Below are 19,133 nucleotides of genomic sequence, written 5' to 3'. Positions count from 1 at the left end.
GCAGCAACTGCCCGCCCACATCCACCTGCCTAAATCTGGTTCCGGCTGCCGCTGATTGGCTCTGTTGAACCGTCACTGTCATTCGACGACCGGGCAACCCCTGGCTAAACCACGCTAAGGGACGCCCAAAGGCAGGGGGAGGGAGGTATCTGGTCTTCTAGGCTCTTTCCGATTTTTTCTCAAAGTGCAAACCCATTCATTCATCCAGAGGGAAGAAACCCGACGAAAGAAAGAAACGGCCGGACACATTGAAAGAAACTTAGACTCATCCTTACGGGCCCGCATCGGTGGGACTTCTACGGACCCAGCAACACCCCAGCGCCACCATCCGTCAAGAAACGTCGAAACATCAGTCCAATCATCGCAGCAACACGAGAACAACCACCAGGGCCACCTTCAATAGACTCGTGAAAAGAGGACCCCAACTCCTCACTTGAAGATCCTCCGCACTTCTAGCGTCAACCCGTCGTTACAGTCCAAGGTACGGCCTCTCTCCCCCTTCACGTCTGTCTCCACCGGTGAGATCATTGACAGCAACCAGCCCATCCGAACCCGTCTTCCGCCGTCTGTCCCGTCTCCATGGCGGCCATGACAGCCCATCACGCTAGCCCTCGGTACGAGCTGACGGAGGGCGCCATCGCCGGCTCGCCATGTACCCCAAGGGCCGACTGCTGCCCGTCGACTGGCCGATGAGGTGCCGCCGTTGTGGTGTGAGTGGTCCGAAGCTAAGCAACATCACCACACCCACCATCGCCTACCTCCACCACCAATGCCATGATGCAGCGGCCCAGCCTGCAACCCAAGGTGCCCTACCCTAATTCTGCATGCATGTACATCAATGGATGGCTGGGTTAGGCTACACAGCTGGCTGGGTCCATGGGCAACGGGACATCAACCACGAGGCGACTGCGGCTCCAGCACCAAGCTCGTATTCTTAGCCTCCCCGTCACCGTGGATGGAGCGGATGAATGGGCCATGGGTGCATCAAGCATGGGATCGCTTCCGCCCGCCGCAACCCCGACTTGGCCCATCCCATCCACCTCACCCCGGAGTCATGGCTTCTCATAAAGGCCGCATCGCTGCTCCGGCACTCTGGTTCTTGCCCCCTTTCCTCCTCACCCACGGTCGCTTCAAGCCTTCTGGCAATACTACTTTCGCTTTCCACTGGTAGACTTTCAAAGTCACCGTCATTCGCTTTCAACAACACCCGAAACCAACTCAAGATGCGCGGCCTCTACATGGGACTGGGCGCCATGGCCCTGGCGTCCGTCAACGCTTGGGAGTACCCCTTCTGCGTATGTCTCTCCCCCGTCACGTGAGGGTCTCCATATCCCGTGACACTCACTAACACAGCCCAGGAGCACGATGGCTGCTACCGCAACCTGATCGACCAACGCTTTGAGGAGGAGGCCAAGACCTTCTGCGTCGACTTCCTCCACGGCACCACCACTGCTCCGTCAGCCATCCCAACTGACTTCAACAACTGTGGCGGTGACATCAAGGCTGTCTCCTCGGCGTGCTCTTGCATTACCTACAGCATCACCAACACCGTCCCGGCCACTACCTCTTCCGCTCCCGCGACCTCCAGCACCCCCATCATCACCACCTCAAGCAGCGTCTATGTTACTCCCACGCCTACTCCTACTCCGAGTAGCACCAAGGAGCACTCCACCAGCACGTCCTCCGAGGACTGCACCACCTCCACGACGCCGGTCAGCAGCACCTACGTCCACAGCTCGTCCTCCACCTCGGACTGTGATACCAGTTCTTCTACCGGTGTTAGCAGCAGCAAGCCCGTTCACACTCCCACGACTTCTTCCGAGGTGAGCAGCTCGAAGCCTGTCCACACCCCGACCACTTCCAGCGAGGACTGCACAACCTCGACGACCGCCGTCAGCAGCACCAAGCCTGTTCACACTCCTACCACCACTTCGACTGAGGACTGCACTACCTCCACCGAGGTCAGCACCACGAAGCCAGTCCACACTCCCACGACTTCTTCCGAGGATTGTGATACCACTTCCACCTTCGTGAGCAGCACCAAGCCGGTCCACACCCCCACAACAACCTCATCTGAGGACTGCACCACCTCCACGGCGGTGAGCAGCACCAAGGGCCACAGCAGCTGGACTACCAAGACCTGGAGCACCAGCAAGTCTTACAACTCCACGACCGTCTCCACTGAGGACTGCACCACCACAACCACATCCACTGAGAGTTGCACCACCACAACCTTCATCACCAGCACGAAGCCCGTCCATACCCCAACCACCACCTCCACTGAGGACTGCGATACTACATCGACTGCTGTAAGCAGCTCGAAGCCCGTCTACACGCCCTCTACTTCTACCGACTGCGAGTCCTCCACCGAGGTCAGCAGCACCAAGGGACACAGCACCAAGAGCCACCACTCTCACACCGTCCCTACCTACGCTCCTCCCACGACCACCCCATGGGCCAACACCACGAGCAAGCCCCACCACACCAAGACCACCGACAAGTTGACCACCTCGACCATCTACACCACCCACGTCGAGACCATCACCAAGTGCCCGCCTCACGTTCCCCACTGCCCTGGCACTATCACGACGGTCACCGTCCCCGTCTCGACCACCATCTGCCCCGTGACTGAGACTTCCACGCCTGCTCCCCCTCCCCCTCCCCCGACAACGTGGACCACATCCACCGTCTACACTACCCAGGTCCACACCATCACCAAGTGCCCTCCTGGAACTCCCAACTGCCCTGGCGAGACTCACATCACCACCGAGACGATCCCTGTGTCAACCACCATCTGCCCGGTCACCGAGAGCGTTCCTCCTCACACCTTCAGCACCGTCAAGCCCGTTCCGAGCAGCCAGCCTCCTGCTCCTCCTGCTCCTCCTACTCCTCCTGCTCCACCTGCCAGCTCTCCTGCGCCCCCTCCCGCGGGTACTCCTCCTGCCGGTACTCCTCCCCCTCCCCCTGCCGGCACTCCTCCTCCCGCTGGAACTCCCCCGCCTCCTCCTCCTGCTGGTACTCCTCCTCCCGCTGGAACTCCCCCTCCTCCCGCCGGAACTCCCCCTCCTCCCGCTGGCACACCTGCTCCCCCGGCCAGCAGCCCTGCCCCCCCTGCTAGCAACCCCGCTCCTCCTGCTAGCAACCCTCCCGCCCCTCCTCCGGCCGTCACCACTCCCCCGGCTCAGACCACACCGGCTCCTAGCCCTAGCAAGACCACCACCCCTCCGGTCCAGGTCACCAACGCCGCCGGCCGTCTCGGCTCCGGTGTAGTCGCCGCCGCTGCCGGTGTCGTCCTTGCTGCCCTTCTTTGATGCGAGTAATATTTATGGATGTATGGATGGAAAAGGACACTCGGGCCAGCTCGCCCATATCATGACCGATATTCAGCGTTGTATTTAATGTATAATTCTATGAAAATAATGTTCAGACGACAAGGTGTGGATACGGGATATGGAGCAAATGTTCATATCACGTCACATCATATTATTCAATAAAACGAAGTAGCTTAGACAATACCCGTTGCACCTGACCCAGAGCTCATGTGATGTAATCAAATGATGATAAACTATCCAACCTCTGAAGATGCAAGAGCGTCTGCCATGTTTCAAAGGTTACATGATCAACAACAGGTTTCGAATCGAAAGTCCAACCCTACTACATCATATTATTGTGGCGTAGAAGCTTACTAGGGAGGCATAGCCAAGGCCGGGTACTTTCCTTTGTCGAAATTACACTGTAGTGTTGTACCTGAGTGGGTTGCTCCCAGCCTGGAGGGTCTGGGTGAGGTTTCGGCGCCGGAGTGGGGCCAAGTCCGACTCCACGGCTCCGGGACTTGCCTGTTCCAGCACTACCAACTCAGGGCAAGAGATTCAAAGATCCCAGTGAGTACTGGATCGCCATGCCAACTTTTCAGTGATAATTCTTCTAGATAAAAAAGAAAACTGCTTTGTTTACATTTGGCCAGCTCCTTCCAGCAAATGCTACTGTTTCCTTCCACGGCCCCCTTTGAATTCTGCCTCAATGATAATAAGTGGCCAACAACGAAACGAAACAACCAGCATCACACACTCTGCCATCACCCTCCAAGTTCCCACAGAAGCATCTTCCTCAGCTGCTCCTCCATCACATCGTCCTCGACAACCTGCCCTCCACGTGACCAGCTGCATCGCATCCCGTCGCCCCTTGTCAATGTCCCTTCTCGACCTCTTCCTTCCCACCCCCAAGCCCTCGGCCCCATCTCTGACCTCCCACCTCTTTCTTGCCAAAGCAGGTCTGCTCAAGCGCCTCCCCACAGACACCACACGCCCGGAAACTGGTCTTGCTTTGCTCGATTGCTTCTTCCCTCCCACCGTTGGTCTGACTCCACAGCGCGCGGAAAGGGCCCCGTTTTGTGCAGAGAGCGCGTCGTGGTTTTTGCCGGTTGTTGTCGTTTTTCACTGCCTTGGTGTGGGACGAGTTTGCTGTTGAAGGAGAGACGGTTGCTGTGGCTTCTCGACCGCAGGAACTTCACAAAATCACATCGACGTCTTGGCTTTCCTCAGCTTGACTGTTGTCCGTCCCGCGCGTTTTGGGATTATTCTCGTTCAGGTACGTCTCGCCTCATTTTTCACTCGGCGCATCGGGTTGATTACCTGGCTCGTGGGGGTTGCTGGCCTTGCGAGACTGCTCGTCTGTGAGTAGGAACGCAGTGTCCAAGTTTGACGACGTTGGAGGAGGCTTTCCTCCCGCTTTCTTCGTCACTTATATACCCAAACATCATGGCAAACATTCTGACACCTCCTTTGGCAGACTACTCGCTCTGTCCAAGTCACCGCACCAAGCTCCAAAATGGCCGACATCTTCCCATTCATCGACGAGACCCTCGACTGGTGCTCCCACTACGTCAACCGCATTGAGACGCTTCGGCTGGTGGAGGCTGCCGCTCCTCCCGGCGACCAGCAGCGTGAGTACCGCCTCATTTTCGAGAACCTCCGTGCTTTCTTCCTGGGTCGAATGGTACATGATGAGAGAGGCAAGAGATAGAAGAGGTCTGATGAGTTGTTGCCTCGGTGCGACCCATGTGATCTTAAAAAGTTGCTCTGATACCTTCCTCCTACACCATATCTTTAGAATGGGTTTTCGCATGGCTAACAATAGGAAATGGCAGTGCTTCAGAAGATAGCTAGCACCAAGAAGGAGTACATGGACCACCTTGCCGCTCTGGTCGCTGGTACGTCGTCGCTGTTCCAGACTTACACGGCATTGATAACTGATGTATGGACATAGCCACCCAGATGGTGCTGAAGACGTACACGGCCCACAGCGCCGCGGCCGCCCCAGTCAGCGCTTCGGCAGATACGGTCTCATACACGGACACTGGCGACGACAACAAGGACAGTGTCAGTGCTCCGAGTGAGTCGGAGTACTACTCGGCCACGGAGGAGGTTTGAGTTTCGGCGCGGGCCGGAGTCTCTTGTTGGTGAGTTGATTTCTGCTTGCACTTTAGGACGGGGATGCGTTTGGCGTCATGAATTAATGCTTTCTGGGTTCAAACTCATGCTAACGGTCTGCGTTCACAGATAAACCTCCATTGACGAAGAGGACTCTCTCTCCTTTGCTTGGCTACACGGCAATGCCGCTGTCCCTCTCCGTTGTTGGGAAGTGATGAGGCACAGGGTATACATGAATACAAACCGGCATCAGAAGGCCCCGTGACTCCCCTGTTTTTTATGATTCAGTGATATGCGACGGCCTGTGTTGCGTGACAGCATTTCATTCAGCTCCTGAGAAGGATGCGAGAGATGCATTCGTGTGTCCCAATCTATGGGATTCTCCAGGCCAAAGCTGTTTTGTAGTCAGCCGCTCGTCTTCTGAGGCTAGTGTGCTGTCTACGGCAGCGTAGCAGACGAAGGCTGATTCATCGGTTGAATCCCAGGTTGCTGTGCTACAGAATGTAAAATCATGCGCAAGATCTATTTTTTTGCCATCTCTCTCACCTTCATATCCAGAATACGATGGTGATAAAGAGAGATGGGGGACTTGGCTGGGCGTAAGGTTTTCACCAGAAGATTGAACCACCTGTTATCATCTTGTGTAATTGATAATCATCCGCGCAAGCATCGGAGCCTACACAGCCAGGAAACGCTATGTTTTCAGCAAGTCATTGTGCCGTGAGAGATGTTTCGACATACTGCCACTGCTATATATAGTCACATTGGCTTCCCCGTCTGGACCGCTCCTTCATCGCCCGCGGCCTTTCCACCATCCAAGAAATGTTTGAACACTGAACCACGCTCTCGAGATGCATTAAGCATTACGTGCTTTACCATGATACTGCTGCTTGAAAAGGGCTCTGAAGATCGGGAAATTTCGACTTTCCAGCAGAATGGGGCTCCTCAGCCTCTGGAGAGCGAGCACGGGGCCTGGGAAGCAGATATGACCATTCGAATTAACACTAATACCGCTGCCATGTGCTTCATGACGAAAAGCATAGTGTAGGTCGTTCATACTGTCCTCTATCACTGCCCGGTCATGGCACCTGACGTGTATTCCTTTGAACGCTCTCAGGGCAACAGAGATGTGGTCAAGTCTGGCGAGCTTCCATATTTGTCGTCAAATGCCCACCTGCATGTCCGCTGAATGAATCGGCGTATAAACTATATAAAGCTTTGTTGTTTCCAAAATCAGATAGGTTGACAACGCACAAATGTAGTGTCGGACATCTCTGAAGTTCCATGGAATAGTCGGGATTCTCGTCCCACTACCCTCTCCCGCCTGGTCAATCCAGACACTCTGGTCCGAAAGGTTTGATTTCAAACATCCAGTATCCAGTGTTCCTGTCCTCTGAAAAGTATTCATGTTCATCTCAGATGTTTTCAGCATATTCTCCGCACCAGGGCTTGCCTTCAACGCTTCAACTCCATATGGAACGTCTGACTTTGTTCTCATTGGGTACTGAAGGTGGCAGATAACACAGCACTCCGAAGCGCTGCGATCTACAAGCAATGAAGGTAAAGTCAATGTAGCGGCCGTAAGTAGTTACAGACCGACAATGTAACCTTGGATCTGTTTCAAGTAGATAAAAGAGCTGATGTGTCGTGGGATCTCAGAACTCGTAGCAAATACATCTAGTGAAACATCAGGTGAACCTTGGGTGTCAACTCAACCATCGATCAACATCAGAGGTTTACCGAACCGTTTTAACACGTTTTATTCCGACACTAACGTACTCGAGTCTCTGATCCGCAAGCCTTCCGTAGTATTGCCTTATAATACTACGAGGATTATGAGAACGAAGTCCAAGCTTATGTGACTCAAGTTCGTCATTCACGCTGTGACGCGCACACATAATTGACGGGTGAAGTTTGCCTGTCCACCTAGCTCCACAACGGGAGTTTCACGCTGAAGATGTATTCGGGCTTGGTTCCCACTGAATCACTTCCGATTGACTAAATATATATAAGTTTTGTCAGGTGCTCTGGGATGTTGGCGCTTCCCAGAGCTGCACTTCCCCTGAGCTCTGTGGATAGCATGTCTGTTGTCGGCAAGTGGTGCAATTATGCTGCGGAGATTCCTGCTTGAAGAAAACTTTGCTCTATTCAACTTGCTTCGCTTGCCATTTTCTATGGAGTGTTCATTGAAGGCCATTGTCGGCAACGCCAGCCCATCGCAGCGTTAATTGAGCTGGGTGCGCCTTATGTAATCAGTGATTATATAAGGCACCGCCCTCTGCGATTAACGCTACGATTGCAGCTGCTACCTCTAATGCAGTTAACCTTATATATATCACCACTAATATAGTTAATATAATATAATATTTACTACCTATAGTGACCCTTACTAGCTAGCTAGTCCTATAAGACTAATACTAATTAGTAGTTAACTTTATAGTTACTACTATGTAATATATTAATTAACTATAGATTAGTAAAGTTCTAGAAGAAGTAGTCTTATTAATATTTATTTAGATCTATTCTACTTAGAAATGCTTAATTGATCGACCTATACTAATAAGGTAGTTATAAACTTTAAGAAAGATAGCTTATATTACTTAAGCTACCTTAAACTTACCCTCCTCTAATTTCTAAGAAGAGTATATTAATACTAATATTACTAGTACTAATAGGATTAAGTAATATCTCCTTATAGTATTAATAATAGTAGGATTATAATAATAACCTTTATAGCCTTTAATCTTATACTTAATAGAAGTAGTTATAATATAACCTAAGAGATAGTTTATTTTACTTAGAACGCTCTTAGTAATTACTCCTACTTCCTACTTAAAGAGTATCTATTATACGTCTAACCTTTAATATTAATATCTACCTATTAACTTATAATTAATCGTAAGGTTAACTTTATACCTTACTAATTACCTCTTTTAACCTCCTACCCCTTATAAGTAGAGTTTTTATACTATATAAATAAATAAGAGATTACCCTACTTTTAATAGCTTTTAACTACCTTCTTTTTTACTAAGTTAATATTAATAGTAAATAGCTACTTTAAGCCTATTTAATAATAACTACCTATATATAGTATATAGTATACTCTACTATAAGAATTTTCCTACTACTTAACTACTAAATACTAACTACTAACTACTAACTAAGAAGAGAATTTTTTATTATCTTTTAACTTTATTAACCTATACTCCTTCTATAATACTACTATACTACTTTTATATCCTTAAGAGTTTACTATTTTATTAATAATATTACTTATTAAACCCTACCTACTTTCCTTAATTACCTTCTATAATACTCTTTTTTTACTTTAGTAAAAGCCCTTCCTAGTCCCTATACCTCTATCTTTAACTACTATTAAGCTATATTAAGTTAAGTAAGTAATAGAGTAGTAAATTATCTACTAAATAAATAAGCTCTAGTTACTTTAATTTCTAATTAAGCTTTTTATAACTATAGTATAATAAACCTTACCTACTACTTAACTTAATACCTCACTCTATTAATAATTCCTTTTAATAATAGCTAACTCCTCTAACTTAGGATTATTACCCCCTCTACCCCCTTTACTTCCTCTTAGCCCTCTAGTTAATAACTACTTTATCTCTATCCCTACTTAAGTTTATAGTATAGTTAACTATAGTATTTAGGGAAAACTTAGTAATATTAACTTAGAGTTAAATACTACTATTTAATAGTAACTTACTTTATACTTTCTATTTAATATAGAGTATTATTAACTTAATAGCCTTATTAGCTCTACTTTTTAGGGTTAGGTATATATTAATTTTAAAGAGGTACTAGAGTCTACTTTTACTTATTATAACCTTATTACTATAAAGGACTTTAGAGACTTCTTTATTACTAATAGAGTTTATATTACTATAAATAGTACCTCTATTACCTCTAATATTTATACTACTCTTTACTAAGACTTCTATAAATAGACTATAGAGGAGATTAATAATAAGGCCTCTAAGATTACTATTTTTAAGAAAGCTATTAGAAATACTAACTTCTTTAATAATATTTAAGGTATTAAGCCTAAACCTCTCTTAGTACTTCTAGTTAACTTTATTTATACCTCTACTAGTATAGTACTATCTTTTAGCTCTACTTAAAATAGATTAATTCCTTTTAGAACCTACTAGTTAACTACCTTTATCCCTCTAAGTAACTTTAATGTTAATATTACTAACTATAACCTAATTAACTTAGCTATACTTAACTAACTATCCCCTTATTAACTTATAGATCTTATAAAGTTATATTATAATAATATACGCTTTAGGGGTAATATATATAATATCCTTAACTCTAAGCTTCTTATTTTTAAAAATTACTATATTAAAGTAGGTATTAACTAGTTTTAAACTTTAAGCGCCTTCTCTATTATACTTAAAAATAAGATATTTAACTATTATTATAATAAGCTCTATAGTAATAATACGCTTATTAACCTTACTAGCTTAGTTACTAAAGTTAAAACCTACTTTAAGACTAAAGAGTTCTATTAAGTATATCTCTCTAAGTAATATAGTACTACTTTTAACTATATAATCTTAGAGAACCTTAGTAAGACTAAAATAAAGTACTTTAAGATAGTATTTAATAAGCTTATTACTATTTAATATACCCTCTCTATTATTTATTGCTCTAATAATACCTTTTATAATTAAGTTCTTAGTACTTACTGAGGTATACTTAAGTATAACTATACTCTTATAAGCCTTACTAAGGACTATAAGAGTGTTACTAACTAGCTTTAATTATCTATTAGTATTATAATATAAAGCTAAGCTTATAAGTACTTTATAATAAATCTAGCTCTTATTAATAATTAGTATTAGACTAATTATTAATATAATAGCTATAGTTATAGCTCTTAATTTAGCTATCACCTATACGCACCTTATAGTTAATATTACTTTTAACTTATACTTCCTAAATCTAAAAAGAAGTACTATATTTATAGTAAGATAGGTTACTAATTAATAAAGCACCTTACTAAAGATTACTATAAAGCTTTTAACTACTTTAAGTAAATATATATTAATAAGGATACCTCTACCCCTACCTTTAATTACTTTCTAATATAGTATAAAGGTATTAAAGGTATTAATAACCTTCTTATTAATAGCTATAATAATAATATATTAAACTACTTTAGCACTCTTAATATTAATAATTTTAATACTAAAGATAGCTAATATAGGTTAGATAGCTTAGATAATAAAAATTAATAATTTCTCACTTTTCACTTTACTAATATCACTTTTAATAGCTTTAAAGTTATTAATATATTAAGTAATAATACTACCTTCTATATTACTACTAAGTAGGATCTATATACTATAGTTAAGCTTAAAGAATATACCTTATAGTTCTCTCTTAAGGGAAGGTATAGATTAATAATCTTCTAAGGTATCCTACTTAATACTAATACCTCTAAATATTTAATAGTAGGCTAGCTTTAGGTCTTTATACTTTAATAATTAATATTAAACCTTAAAGTTAATACTATAAAAGTAGCTATTATTAGATTTAGCCTTAGTAACCTTATTTACTCCTTAAGATCTATTAAAATCTTTATACTACTTAGTCTTATTACCTTTTACATTATACTAATAAATATACCCTTTCTATACTACTTTTATAATATAGATAAGATAGAAGTTATATTTAATAACCTTAATAATATTATAAAGTAGAGAGACCTTAGAGTTTTAGTTATCTATAAATAAAGGTATCCCTAGATACTTCTCTAATAGGAATAGTTAGTTACTTACTACTACCTTAGTGAGGTTAAACTTTAATAACTCTACTACTATTTTAGCTACTTATTAGTTACTAGACTTTAATATATCCTTATTAAGGCTAGGTATAAGGTTAATAAAAGCCTCCTTATTTATCTAACTAAGGTCTACTAATACTATTAACTCCACGCTAGTTAACCTAAAAGGTTTAGATTCACCTTATATAATAACTATAAGTTTAACTATAAGATCTTTATAGATATTATATATCTTAATAGTAATAAGCTAATGCTCTATATTATTAATAATACTACTAGCTTTAATATAGCCTATTTCTTTAAAGATCTATTAGCTTAATATATTTAGGAGGCTCTATATATATACTAAATTAATATCTACTAAGGCCCTCTTAACTTTATTACTATAGATATTAGTACTAACTTCTATAGCTATAAATTTAAGTATACTATTTATACCTTAGTAATCACTATTAAAGAAGTCCTTATTAAGGCTTATTATAATATTAGTAAGGTTAAATATTACTATACTACTCTATACTATACTTATAATATTATTTATACTAAAAACCTTTCTATCCCTTATAAGTAAGCCTTATAGATAACTATTAAGACTATTAATAATACTACTAAGCTTAATAGTTTAATCCTAACCTTACTTATCTTTAGTACCTACTTTTAAGTAACTAAGGATTTAATACTATCTTTAGGTATTATAAAGTATTAAGAAGCTATATAAAAAGCTATTAATAAACTCTACTATATATACGCTAAGTAATAAGTCTCTAATACCTTTACCCTCTATAATAGCCTAAATATATTATTAATACTTGCCCTCCTACTATAGTTAGATATTCTTATATAATATAAGAATGAGGGTTAAGCTAGTCTATATAAACTTCTCTCTATTAATAGGGAGGACTATATATTTAACCTATCTTATAGACTAAGAATATTTTAATTAACCTATATTAAGCCTTTTTATAATAACTTAGATAAAGATATTATTAATACTAACTATCTACTAAATACCTCTAAGGTATTAGTAATATTAATAAAAGAAGACTAAAAAAGATTATAGATACTAATACTACTACTACTATACTAATATAGCTAGCCTTATAAGGGAGAAGAACGCTTAAGGCTACCTTTAGATAAGCTATACTAAAGTTTATAAAGATAGATACTTATAGTGAAGATAGTTAATATTAACCCTACCCCTAGTATTAACTTCACACTAGAGGTTAATAATATTAATACTACTACTATATTCTTTACTACTAATAAAGTCTTTTTAACTAATAAGGAATATATTAACCTCAACCTAGCTATATAGCTCTATAAAGTAGGTAAAATTAATATACCTAACTACCCTTTTAAGTAATCTAATAAGGCTGAAGTTAAGGGACTTATTAATTAAGGTATCTTTAAGATAATTATATATAACCCTATTAAGTATATAAATATCTATATCTTCTAATTATAAATAGTTAATAAAATTAAAGGTAAGAATACTAATAAGCCTTATAAGAAGTCTTATTTTATTATTTAAAGATATATTAATAATAGTAAAGAAGTGATCTTAATATAGTTACTAATAATATAGTATATAAGCTAATACCTTATCCTCACTATTATACTATAGTTACTACTTTTTAATAAGATCCTTTAGCTTTATAATATAATATAGGTATATATCTAATTAGTAATAAAGCTTAATAGAACGATCCTAATATACTTACTTATTTAGATTTATAACTAATACTTAGAAGGTATTATTATAAGAGTTATTAAGCTACTCTATAATATTACTAAGGCTAGCACTTATTAGTAAGCTATATATAGCTATTACTATAGAGAAGTTCTCTAGATAGTTACTTTAAGCTATAACCTCTACCTTTTAGTCCTTTTAATAGTTAACCCTAACTTTATAGTTATTAGTATATAAACTAATAATATTTTAAGCCTTACTAATACTAAATTCTCAGCTTATAAAGATAAAGCTCTAACTAAAGCCTTATTTATAGTAAAAACTAAGTAATAACTTACTATTAACTAACTACTAACGTTTAATAGTAATATTATTAATATTAATAAGTTAGGTATAATTATTTTCTACTAGAAGGGCTAAAGTAAGAAGCTTACCCTTATTAATACTAATACTACCCCTAATACTATTAAGAAGTAATATATTAAATAATATATATATAGTATATATATTATATTAATATACTAGTTTAAGGTATACTATAATCTATTAACTACTACTTAGTACTAAAACCTCTTACTTAATAATATTAAAGCCCTTAATATATAACTATAGTAGTAGATAGATTTATTAGTATAAAGATTAATATTTATACTTATTAACTTATTAACTACTAAACTCCTTATCTTTATTAATAGCTTATTTACTAATAATACTAACCTTATATTATAACTTAGCTTCACTATTATTCTTACTAATAAAACCCCTTCTAATAAGAATAAATTCATAATTAATAGTAATATTATCCACTTTAGTTTAATAAAGAGTAAGTAAGTTACTTAAAGCGTACTAACCTCTAAGGTCTATAGTATAGTTACTAGCGTTAATATAGCTTATACTATCTCTATAACCCTCTAAATAATTACTAAATAGCTTAGCCTACCTCTAATACCTACTATTATCTATACTAACTTATACTTACTATATAAATACTTTATTAAGCTAAGCTCTATAAAAGAGAAGTATTTAATAATTAATATTATAGCTCTATAGTAGTTATATAAATGCTATAAGCTATATAAAATATAATAGATTAATAGCAATAATAACCTTACTAATACCTTTACTAAAGTAAAACCTAATTAATACCTTATATACTTCCTTAATATAAACTTAGTAATAATATAGATAGAGGGATAAGTTATATAAGCCTAAGTAGTACTAATCACTAGTACTAACCTAAAATAGGATTAAGTAATAGTTATAAAGTAATTACTATAGTAGGGGTTATAAGTAATTACTATAATTACTAGTAATTACTACTTTTTATATTATATATTGTTTAATAACTTCTTTTTAAACTATACTATAGTTACTATTAACTATATTAATACTAATAAAAAGAGAAAGTTACTAGTATTAGTAATACTAGCTTATTATAGTATTAATTAAGCTAAGCGCACCTTACGTAATCAGCAATTATATAAAGCACTACCCTCCGCGATCAACGCTGCGATCATAGCTACTACCTCTAACGTAGTTAACCTCATACATATCACTACTAACGCAGTCAATATAATACGATATTTACTGCCCACAGTGACCCTTACTAGCTAGCTGGTCCTGTGAGACCAACAGCCATGCATAAGCTTAGATTATTTGAAGCTTCTCATACATCTCGCAATTGCGATCCAACGCTTTCCGTGACACTATGGGTGTGCAAATGGTATTCAGGTATAGAGTATGTTCGCGTTTACATGGCTTCACATAATGAACATTCAAGAGGCACTTCAATACGTAACATGCCATCTTAAACTTCCAGCATTTGACATCGTCGTCGTTTGGAGGCTATTCGTCTCCGTGTGACTCGTGGTCTACAAATGGCAGGCTCTTAACGGGATCTCGTGCTCTGGCCGATGTTTTGCTGTCAAGCCGCTTTCATCAATTTACACCAAAGAACATCGAAAACTATCGATTCGCCGTCAGTCATTGACGCTCCTTTGAATTTCGACAGGGTTTAAAAGGCTCGCAACAGCAACGTCAACTTACATGTTTTCTACATCATCGGAATCCCCCGTATGTTCCTTGGGTAATATATCGAGAGTGACGGATCACAATGCTGTGCTTTCTTCGGAGCAGAGACCTGAGGAACCGGGCGTCTGTACAAGATTGTCCGTATTAATCTAGTTGGAGTAGTCTTGACCTTTTGGCGCGCATCATTGGCACGTTGTTTGAGTGTCGACACTACGGTATTTCAAAAGGAAAAGACCTCAGCAATAAGAAAGTGATAGGCTCGATGTTACGTGGGCATAAATTCCATCACGGGATACCATTCTAGATACCCAGTCTCTCGGAGGCAATTTTCGCCCCCTTGACCCTATTGGCAATCTTTTCGAAGGCAATGTCCCTCGCAAAGTCTGGGCCCTTGACATACTTTGGCTTCAGGTCGATACTGAACGGGCTGAAGCCACAATCATCCGTCGCACCCAGCTGATCAACCGGGATGTACTTCGCTGCTTCGCACAGTTCATAAGCAATATCCTCCGCAGTCTCAACTCGAGGGTCAAGCGGGTTCGTGACGCCGATGAAGGCAACTTGTTTGACGCCGTTGGCATCCTTGCGAATGTTCTGCCCGATTTCTTTCCAAACTGTTGGCTTGTCCTTCTCAGTGGATAGTTGTATCAGGAAGTATCCTTTGTATGTCAGCATGATAACGTTCGAAGACTTGAGGCATGAGGTCACAAACCTGCGTTGACTTTGAAAAGCGATGGGAGAAGTGAATGATACGGCACGTCAGCAGAGTGGACAGAGTCGCAGTCCCCACCAGGGCAGGTGTGAAGCCCGATGTTTGCCCGCTCCTCAGCAGTGAACTTGCCGAGGACTTGGTTGATAAGGTCCACGAACGTTTGAAGTAGATCCTCATTTGTCCAGGGGTTTCTAGGGTCCTTCTTCGCCGCCAATCCTGGGCCGTTATTAGCGCTTCATAACACATAACCAGTAGTCCATTTACTTACGGCCCTCTGTGAAATCGATCGACACTCTCTTGGCCCCAGCCGCAAAACATCCCCGAATGTCCTTCTCACACTCCTTGACCAGGTCATGAGTGAACTGCTCCCTGTTGTACCCTTCAATATCGCCTTTCAGAGGATACAGGAGGTACAGCATGCTAGGAGCAATAACAGCAGTCTTCATCTCATGACCCCCAGAGAATGCTTGTGACTTTTTGAAGTTTTCGTACGCATAGGTTTTGTACCTGAATGGACCCTGTGTGAGGCGAGGAAGTTGACGGTGGTGGCCGTCGTCGAAATAGGCAAACAATTGGCCATCCCCAGCAAGTCCTAGTTGGTTTCAGCTCAAGTCTCCTCATTATGTTGATGGAAGTCATGAGGTAGTTGCTGACCTTCAGCAAGACCTGTTCCGTTCAAGGTATCCGTGATCGGATACGTCGCGAAAGAGCTTGCTCGCTGTTCACCATCGCTAACGAAGGTCTCGCCAGTTTGTTTCAACCGATCGATCGAGTCTTTCACAGCCGCATCCTGGGCCTTCTCGAGTTGACCTTTGAAGATTTTCCCAGCGTCGTAGTCCGCGTATGTTTTTTGCAACGCCTCCGGTCGGGGGAGACTGCCGACTAATTCCGTAGGGATACCCATGACCGCGACTCATTGGCAATGCTTTCGAAGCTTTTCAAAAACAATTAGCATGCAGAATGGAGAACTCCAGTCCCCAGCGTTCAGCTTTATGGAGTTGACAATCTGGCATCATCGGAGATGGCCTCCGTGGCTTACTCGTCCAACGCCCCGCTCTAGCCACGTATCTTCAGCGACAGTGGTGCCGGGATGGGGGGCCGAAAGCTAAAATGCAACAGCTCTGGCGACTCGGAATTGGCTCACAATTGCCCTCATTGGTCATGATCGTCGTCTGATGATGGATTTCAGTTTGGGGTATCCGCAACGACCGGACCATTTTCGGGGATTAGTTGCGATGGACCCTTGAATTGATTGTGTCTTCGAAAAGTTGTTGCACATATACCTTTGGTCTCTTCCTTGTGATATGCGTTACATTAAGTCATCGACCATTTTCTCTGTGTTAGCTGCTAAGAGGATAGCTGCGGGATCAATAGATTCTTCATCAGATTCATCGGCTTACGTTGTACCGAACACTTTTGTGACTCCATCTAAGCGCATTCCTGACTGCAATCCACGTTTTCAATTGGCCAACGATAGACACGCTAAATGTGCCATCCAATCATTACACTACCGAAGAGTGGAGTGAAATTAAAAACCTTTTTTCCATTATCATGGTCTTGAGAGCCAGCATGAGGGAGCCTTGAATGATCCACTGTCAGCTCAACGGATTTTGCGATGCAGCCGTTGTGCAAGTATTGTAGGGACATTCCCTTTCGAAGTTTGGCTCGCAGAGAACCTCTCTTGGACCGCTTGGCGTCTTTCCCACTGGGTAACCTCATGCGTATTGCTGCCAGTGACTGCCCGTTTTGTCAAGTAGTAACGCAGGCCGTACACCTGGAATCCATCCCGGCCCTCAACGATGAGTGGCAGGAGGTGTTCATATGTTGGTCAGAAGATCTAGGACCAGCCGCCAGTGGTGCGTTCTACGTTTACGGCAGCCGCAGATGCATCATCTGCTTCGCCGGAGAACAAGTGGAAAGTCTTGACACCTTTCAGGCAAGAGTCTTGCTTCGACCGAGAATTGAGCAGTTCATCGACTTTGAACGCATCAGTCGATGGATTTCTGCTTGTGAAACAGATCACTCCTCTACTTGCGGGCAGGAGACGAAATCATTCTCAGAAGCATACCCGGGGCTGGAAGTCTTGCGCTTGATCGATGTACATGACCTTTGCCTGGTTGAAGTAAATGATTTGCAGCCTTACATAGCACTGAGCTATGTCTGGGGCGGCATTTCTACTGTCAGAATGACAAGGGCCAACCTTTCACGATTCCTGAAGCGGAATTCCTTGGAACCATCAGCCCGTATTCCGAAGACGATCAGAGACACCATCGACCTGGCTCGGCGGTTGAACATCCGATATATTTGGGTTGACGCTTTTTGTCTTATACAAGACGACTCAGAGGACTTGTTCCAGGGCATCAGTGTAATGGATAAGATATTCCAGCGATCCTGGTTGACGGCAGTGGCTGCATCCGGGCATACTGCCAACTCTGGTCTCCCTGGATTTAGCGGAGGTAGTCGGGTGCCAAGAGAGGCCACAGTGATACAGCCAGATATCTCTGTGACCGTTTTCATGGATTTGGATGGCATGCTGGAGTCCACTGTCTACCAGACCAGGGGATGGACGTAAGTAACTCAAATCTTCATGAAACATACCGAGACTAACAGATGGTACAAAGATTCCAGGAATCCTCCCTTAGTCACAGAGCCCTATACTTCTTTGAAAACGAAGTCTTCTTTCGGTGCCGTCGTGCCGACGTCTCTGAGTTTTGCATCGACCAAGCACACAATCCTATACTGGCTGCACATGGGGACGTTCTTTCCGCGCCTAAAAACCTAAAGCTGGCAATGGAACTTCTGAACCCCCTCCGCGACTACGCTTGCATACTTGAGCATTATACTACACGAGTACTCTCCGACCCTTGCGATACTATTCGGGCCTTGGCAGGCATAGTTCGGCGTGTCGAAGACAGGTTGGGTCAAGATATTGTGGAAGGACTTCCGGCAGGGCGGCTAGAGCGCTTCATGCTGTTCAGAAGTGCTTCTGGAGGAGATCTTTCACGTCGTCGGAGAGCCTTTCCAAGTTGGACCTGGGCTGGTTGGCATGATCAGATAACATTAGACGCACCCATCTGGAGGGAACCTATGCGAGGCTATACCTGGAATGAGACTCGCTATTGGATCTCGTGGTACAAGAGGGAAACATCGGGTGCGGTCCGAAAGTTATCGAACCACTACAAACCCGACGGGTTCTACTCCCGGGTACCGATGTCAGATTCCGATCGCTACGTACCCAAATTTTCGACGCTGTTCGGCATTGACATCAAGAAGCCCGGGCAAATAACAGACGTTGGTCTGTCGAACGAAACTCCATCATACCCTGTTCTGCAATTTTGGACATTGGTGGTGTATTTTCGGGTCAGCCTTCCTGATTTCCTCAGCGGGAAGAGCGACTTTTGTGGCAAAGACGGAATTTCTCGCGGTAGTCTTCGGATGGATGGTTTGGAAGAGATGAC

General features: G+C 42.3%; 4 protein-coding genes across 4 annotated transcripts; 3 read left to right on the top strand and 1 right to left on the bottom strand.

The window, feature by feature from the left end:
- Positions 1 to 1,223: 1,223 nt before the first annotated feature.
- On the top strand, positions 1,224 to 3,311 carry GCG54_00010403 (uncharacterized protein; the record flags this gene model as incomplete). Its single annotated transcript, XM_045410328.1, has 2 exons — positions 1,224 to 1,295; positions 1,359 to 3,311. 2 exons carry the CDS (start codon positions 1,224 to 1,226, stop codon positions 3,309 to 3,311), a joined length of 2,025 nt encoding a protein of 674 aa, XP_045270226.1.
- Positions 3,312 to 4,827: 1,516 nt separating this feature from the next.
- GCG54_00010402 (uncharacterized protein) lies at positions 4,828 to 5,429 on the top strand (the record flags this gene model as incomplete). Its single annotated transcript, XM_045410327.1, has 3 exons — positions 4,828 to 4,942; positions 5,147 to 5,209; positions 5,266 to 5,429. The coding sequence occupies 3 exons, from the start codon at positions 4,828 to 4,830 to the stop codon at positions 5,427 to 5,429; spliced, it is 342 nt and encodes a 113-aa protein (XP_045270225.1).
- A 9,834-nt stretch (positions 5,430 to 15,263) lies between these two features.
- Positions 15,264 to 16,579, bottom strand: GCG54_00010401 (uncharacterized protein; the record flags this gene model as incomplete). Its single annotated transcript, XM_045410326.1, has 4 exons — positions 15,264 to 15,622; positions 15,676 to 15,891; positions 15,944 to 16,267; positions 16,330 to 16,579. The coding sequence occupies 4 exons, from the start codon at positions 16,577 to 16,579 to the stop codon at positions 15,264 to 15,266; spliced, it is 1,149 nt and encodes a 382-aa protein (XP_045270224.1).
- A 939-nt stretch (positions 16,580 to 17,518) lies between these two features.
- On the top strand, positions 17,519 to 18,457 carry GCG54_00010400 (uncharacterized protein; the record flags this gene model as incomplete). Its single annotated transcript, XM_045410325.1, has 2 exons — positions 17,519 to 18,243; positions 18,304 to 18,457. Coding segments are annotated over 2 exons (879 nt in total), but the record flags the coding sequence as incomplete, so codon positions are not given.
- Between the last annotated feature and the right edge of the window lie 676 nt (positions 18,458 to 19,133).

This window comes from Colletotrichum gloeosporioides, assembly GCF_011800055.1.
Source record: "Colletotrichum gloeosporioides strain Lc1 chromosome Unknown consensus_8, whole genome shotgun sequence".
Lineage (NCBI taxonomy): Eukaryota > Fungi > Ascomycota > Sordariomycetes > Glomerellales > Glomerellaceae > Colletotrichum > Colletotrichum gloeosporioides.
The sequence above is the reverse complement of the archived record's forward strand: the minus strand, read 5'-3'. Positions and strand labels throughout refer to the sequence as shown.